At 42.9% G+C, this 6409-nt stretch overlaps 1 protein-coding gene across 1 annotated transcript in view; it reads right to left on the bottom strand.

Annotated features, from left to right (window-relative positions):
* Positions 1–238: 238 nt before the first annotated feature.
* The window catches only part of CSNK2A2 (casein kinase 2 alpha 2), a gene marked incomplete at its 5' end in the record, with an annotated part of 29623 nt that continues 23452 nt past the window's right edge, over positions 239–6409 (bottom strand). Inside the window, 5 exons of the mRNA XM_023523134.1 lie at positions 239–835; positions 2230–2378; positions 3198–3298; positions 3814–3915; positions 4132–4242. Of these exons, the coding sequence (XP_023378902.1) occupies positions 759–835; positions 2230–2378; positions 3198–3298; positions 3814–3915; positions 4132–4242 (540 nt within the window). The remainder of the gene's footprint in view (positions 836–2229; positions 2379–3197; positions 3299–3813; positions 3916–4131; positions 4243–6409) is intronic.

The raw sequence follows: 6409 nt of genomic DNA, 5'->3' as shown, positions 1-6409 counted from the left end.
TATGGTTAGGCAAATCAACAAAGGTTACAGTGAGCTCTAAGCGATGCACTTAGCATCTAAGTTTTGAGACAGGTGGACCTACGCACGGCATCGTGAGGTCTATAGTGACATTTGCCGACATTAAAAGGGGACTCGTGAACGTGACTGCAGCTTTCTCCCAAATGAATACTTAGAAGGAAACTGCAGGGACGAGGTTCATTTCCTAGAGAGCTCATGTCATAAAAAAATACATAAAACATGAATTTGTAAAAGAGCTTTAAAAAAAAATACTGTCACTGTTGTAATATCTCCTTTTTGTAAATGAGGCTGGTGTGTCAGTACAGACTGCTGACGTGTTGCTAAAACGTGGGCCTGAATCTCACCCAAGGAAACCCAGACCACAGTGGAATAGATAGGAAGTCAGATATTCAGAGCTTGTTGACCGAACGGGTGAACTCAACAGTGGTCTCCTATTAAATAAAGGAAACTGTACAACAACTCCGAGTGTCTCATCTCCCATGCATTCCAAAGGGAGAGGCCCCTCAGATCCTGAACTATGTGCATCACCACGCTGCCAGGGCGGCAGCTCCCTGGAGACTAGTACTGGGGAGTTTTTCTTTCTTTTTGACAGACTTTTAGGTCTTTACTCTTCTTTGCATTTAGAAGGAATGACTAGAATTTCTTTTTTATCACACTGTAGTTTTCCTTCAAGATTTGTGTTTGGTTGGTTGGTTTTATTGGCAAGCATCGACGCCGCATTACCCGTCGCTTTCCAGTCTTCATCGGGCTGCTGTGAGACCACTGGAAAGTACAGCATTATCTGCACAGGGCTGGGACTGCTCCTTCACCACGGGGTCTGCAAGGAAACCGGATGGAAGTGAGCAGAATCAGGGTTGGTCCGTGTGGAAGAGAACATTATAGCAAATCCAACCCTCCCCAGGGAGACAGAGACACGCTGCTAGAGATCAGGATCAGGAGGGCAACAGAAATGACAGAATTAAGGTTGCAAAAAAAACCAGACACTGAAAAAACGATCGGGGGACTTGCGCTCACACCTCCTCAGAGCACAACTCCAACTACCAGACTCGTGGAAAAGAGCGGCACAGAAATACAAACTTCCCAATGCTCAAAATTTCTACTAATTTTCTTATGTTACTTCTCTCGGATACTAGCATCATACTCAACCCCTGATATCTTCAGAGCATGTGCAGTAATAAGCACTTCCGAGGGAAGGGTGACCAGAAAGAGCCATTAGAAGACCTATCGATTTTAAACGACAGTAGTTAAAAAATGTATTTTTTTGGTAGAAGTATGTGGTGTATTCAGAAAAGCAAACAGTTGATGATTCACATATTGTAAACTGGTGTTAATTCAATCTACCTCAAAGGGTGAAAATAGCTTTCTGTGCCAGAAATCGGAATGAGGACGTCCAAGTCGTACTTGACCTTTTAAAGTTGCTGTCTACTAATGTTTATGGGCCAGTGGGCTCAAGACCATATAGCAATTTATTTTTCAGGCAAGAGTTAGTTAAATCTCCAGAGGGGACAAAAGGAGAGGCAAAGATAGCATATTGGCTAAGCGACAGACAGGTTGCAAGTTTTCATCCCAACTGCAGATAGTGAATTGAGACGGGTCACTTCACTTCCCTTATTCTCAGTCTCCTCTGACCGAACTAAGTGATTTCACGTTGCTGATAGTTAAGAGGAGAGTGTGAGACGTGCCTTATCTATCAGTGGGGAGAAGCCACCACATTAGCTGACTATGGAGACAAACTCTGAAATGAGGCCTAAGAAAGTCAGTAATTCAGACAGGGTTTTAGTGAGGTCTTTCCGGACCTGTCCTCAAGTTCCTTCTATTTATTTAACTTAGCTCCTTCTCTAAAAATATACTATTCGTTACCTTATTATTTTCAACTAGTAACTTGTTTTGGGGTGGGAGATCTTTGATTAGGTTTCCACACAAATGTATACATTTAAAAACAAATTTTAGATACTTGTGATCTGTCAGCTCAGGGCCACCGGGCATGGTCAAACAGACCAGACTCAAGAAAGCGACAGCGGTGAACAGGCAAACACGTTGGGGGATCAAGAAACAGATCTGCCGAGTTGTCTCAACGGTCTAGCACTAATGAGACCAAATTCCAGAATTCAATCCAAATTAAATCCAAATACCTAGAATTCTCTTGACTGGCCTCAAACATAAAGGACAGAAGAATTTTTCCTTTAATAAACCGGACCCCTGGAGACTCACAGAAGTACGGGTGCTCCATGGCCTCTTTGGCAGTCAGTCTCTGTTGATGGTCGTATCGCAGAAGTTTGTCCAGAAGATCTAGGGCTTCGGGGCTGACGAGGTGTCTGTTCTCACTATGGATAAAGTTTTCCCAGCGTTTCCGTGAATGTCTGAGAAGAAAAGGGAAGCATTAGCATTCTGAGATGCAATTCAATAAGACTCCTTACACAGTAGGGCTAAAACCAACAAAACCTTAAAATACTAATTACACTAATTACAAGCTGCTTAAATCTCATTCTTACTGGTACTTGCCCCACCTCCAGTTACAATCACAGCATCTTTGAACAAGACAGTGCTCTGTGACTGATAAAGATAATTCATTAAAACTTCTACGTTTGATTTAGAATTTGCAGAACCTCTTTAAATTATTTTTTATGGCCCAGGTTTTTAGTCAAACATGGGTGAGGCACAGAGGTGACTGAATTTTAGTATTCGACAGATATATTTAGAGAGCTAGCCTTGGAAATGTGGAGGTTCCATAACATACTATAAAATGCTGTTTGAAAACTGTCAATACATTTACTTTCAACACCATTGCACTGTAATTGACTATATGCTACCTTATAGAAAATCCATTACACAGAATAAGAAGAAATCATCTCTTATTCAAAGAAGAATCATGGCTAAGATTTTCCCTTATAGTATGAATGTGCTATACCAGAAAGCTTTTTTCCAAAGCTTATGACATTGATTTTGTCCTATATTCCCTATTGATAAACAAGCTATCCCTTAAAGAAGTAAAATGATTAGAACACACATGTAAACAATGCCCAAATATCTCAGAATAAGTTAAAAAAATACACGGCGAAAAGGTTATCTCAATTTTGATATGATTAGAGAAGGGAAAGAGTTTAAACGTGACTTTGGCTAACCTTTCCACTTCTGAAATGGCATAAGTTGAACCCTCTTTCTTTCCCTCTCTTACTTACTGTCCCAGGATATCGTTGAAGTGTGGATCTAGGTCTATGTGATACTTCTTCAGATACCCATACAGCTCATCTGTACCCAGAACCTTGGCAATGCGAACAAGCTGAAACACAAAACAAACTTGACCAAATCACTGAGCTCAGAACTCACTGCAAGCCAATGAGGATGCTGTACCAAGGAATTAGAGGACTTCACATCACTAAATCTCCAGGGACCAGATACAGAGCCGAGCCTGGAGCAGACAGGCAGCAGACCCAAACACACCAAGTTTATACACATGCAGATTTCCAAACCGCCTTTAAAACAATAACACAACTTATGACAATAATCTTCTAGAAGCTGATGATTATGGGGGCATGACAATCTAATAGAGTCTAGTTTTATTAGACAAGGAGGTGCCTAACTTCATAGGCTCACTTTGGAAGTTGGGCATACGATAGCATTAAGAACCTGGTAACTGCAGACAAAATTTTGTGAAATTCTTTACCATGAAGAAAAGCTTATGTGAAGACGTTGAGTGATATTTAGTGGCTCGAGGACAGCACCCTATCAAGGGACACTCGCTATTTTCTTGGCATCTGCCCCCAAATGGCTATGAGCCAGAGGGTGTTTGCTCACCTGGTCGTAGTTGTCTTGTCCGTGGAAGAAGGGCTCCTTTCGAAAGATCATGCTCGCTAACATACAGCCCAAACTCCACATGTCCAAGCTATAGTCATACATCTGAGGAATGAAGGACAACCAGTCAGCCAAGGGTGTTACAAATGCATCTTTCTAATCTTTTAGATTAGAAAAAGAGAGGTAGCTGGGGAAAACCAGACATTGTCATTTAAAGCTGGGCTTTGAATTTATCTAAATAGACTAAACAAAAATCAGGAAAAAGGAAAACCCCTCAGGAATTATAAAAAGAGCCGAGAGGCGCTTGGCTAACAACTCTACCTGATAGTCCACGAGGAGCTCTGGTCCCTTGAAGTACCTGGAGGCTACGCGGACATTGTACTCCTGGGCAGGATGGTAGAACTCTGCCAGGCCCCAGTCTATCAGTCGCAGCTACAAATGTGACAGAAACAAAACATGTGAAAGGAGTGTTTCTAGATGCCTGTAACTTAGAGCAAGGCCATGTCACATTAGATAATTATCTGACCAAATAAAAAAATGTTAGCAAGTACACTGACTAAAACATCACACTTTCAGCAACTGCTGGAGAGGTCACCTCTAGAGCAGAGCACTCGGAATCTTATTTGCTGCTTCTTTTTTTAAATTTAAACTATCTTGGCTTATCAGTCTCTCTAGATCAAGAGAACTAAGCTTTCTTTCTGGGTCCACGCGTGTGACACCCCCACTGTTAGCTTTCACTGTAAGCTCCAGGCATAACTGAAAAGGCTGGGAATACACGCCCCACTCCAGGACTGAAGCGCTGCTCTAGCTTTTCATTAACCTAACACTAGTTGATTCATTTACTCACCAATCAGGGACAACCATAATTGGATATTGAAAGTAGGAGGGACCCAAGTACACTTTTGAGGCCAGGCAGACTGGTCTTACGGGTCATCAAGCAGCAGAAACTATCGGCTGTAGTTTCTTTCTTGAGGCCCCCCAGAAAACCATGCCCGCAATAAACACGTGCTACATTCAGGGCAGCTGTCTACTTTCCTTGTATATTATGCTTATGCAAAGTAGAAACCAACACTGGAGACAGGAGAAATACCAGCATCACCAGTCTGCCAAAGAAACTAGCTTCAGTCTCCAGAAAACACCTCGGTACTGGCCAACGTGTTGTCTGCCCTAAGCCTTCCAATGAAAGGCTTGTTGTTGCCTGACTGTAATGGTACCTTTTTCTGTTGGTGATCTATCATGACATTGTGAGGTTTCACATCCCTGTGCATGATTCCCTTGCTGTGGCAGTAATCCAGAGCCTATTAGATAAGAAAGCACAGAGAAAAGTAAGCAAACCCTCTACCACCCCCCAGTGCAATCATATTTTTATTATTTGTTTGTGACAGCTTGACTTGAATACAGTCTCCCAATGGGCAGCTTACTCTCTGTTAACGAAAGTGAAAAAACAGGCTTCAGAAGGCACCCCTTAATCTCTGTGCACACTATGCTGGCAGCTGGTAGACAGGAGGCTGTGGACGGGACAGCAAGGGCTATGACGGAGGTTTCTTGAAAAGGGAGAAGGATGTGCTTCTTCAGGCTCATCTGTACCCCTCTCTCACTCACAGCTAGTAGCGACTTATTAGCCACATGGATTTAGAAATCATACATTCATCTGTTGGTCTAATTTAGTGTGTTTTAAAACCAGACCTAGGAGCCTCACTGGAGTCACCTTTCACAGTGGTTCAAATGACATGCAAGAGTCCATGTGGACACGAAGAATGACACCCAAATATATTTCAACATGACTTGTTTTTCAGATGCGTCTCAGGACAAGATTAGAGTTTCTCGGCCTCAGCACTGTTGCCATCTTGGACTGGGTAATTCCTTGTTGTGAGGAGCTGTCCTATGCACTACGGGATGTGAGCAGAATCCCTGGCCTCTACCTACTAGGTGCCAGTAGCACCCCTCCAACTGTGGCAAACCAAATATGGTTCCAGACATTGTCAACTGTCCCCTGGGGGACAAAGACTGACGTGGTTGAGAACAATAGACTAGACGGGCAAGGGTGCTGCACTGAGCATCTTTACGTGGGAGGGAGCACGTAAGCCAGAGAAGGATCCTTAGGATCGCCGTCCCAGGAAGAAGCAAAGTTTGCTTTCCCCAGACACAGGAGTATGTAGCGTCTGATGCTTTTTATATGAAGGTCAAGAACTGGCAAAACTAAAGCATGATGGTGGAGGTGAGAATATGAGAATCTTCAGAGGAGGGGATCCTGGAGAAAAGGGGCCCGAGAGCTCCTTTTAGGGTTTGCATGATATTCCCCACCAGCTCTGTCCAACGGAGCTTTCTGCATTGACAGAAACAGTCTATATCTACAACATCTGATATGGTAGCCGCTAGCCCCACGAGGCCACTGTGCACCTGAAATATGACTCGTGTGACTAAGGAACCGAAGTTTTCATTTTTCTTAATTTAAACACCTACCTACCTGCAGGCAGTAGCTACCATACTGGACAGCATAGTCCTGTGTAGATTTGGGCTAAGGTTTTACTTATGTAAAATCCAAAAAACTGTACACTTAAAATTTATTCATTTCATTTACGTAGGTTCTACTTCAATC

This window comes from Pteropus vampyrus, unplaced genomic scaffold, assembly GCF_000151845.1.
Source record: "Pteropus vampyrus isolate Shadow unplaced genomic scaffold, Pvam_2.0 Scaffold379, whole genome shotgun sequence".
NCBI classification, from domain to species: domain Eukaryota; kingdom Metazoa; phylum Chordata; class Mammalia; order Chiroptera; family Pteropodidae; genus Pteropus; species Pteropus vampyrus.
The sequence above is the reverse complement of the archived record's forward strand: the minus strand, read 5'-3'. Positions and strand labels throughout refer to the sequence as shown.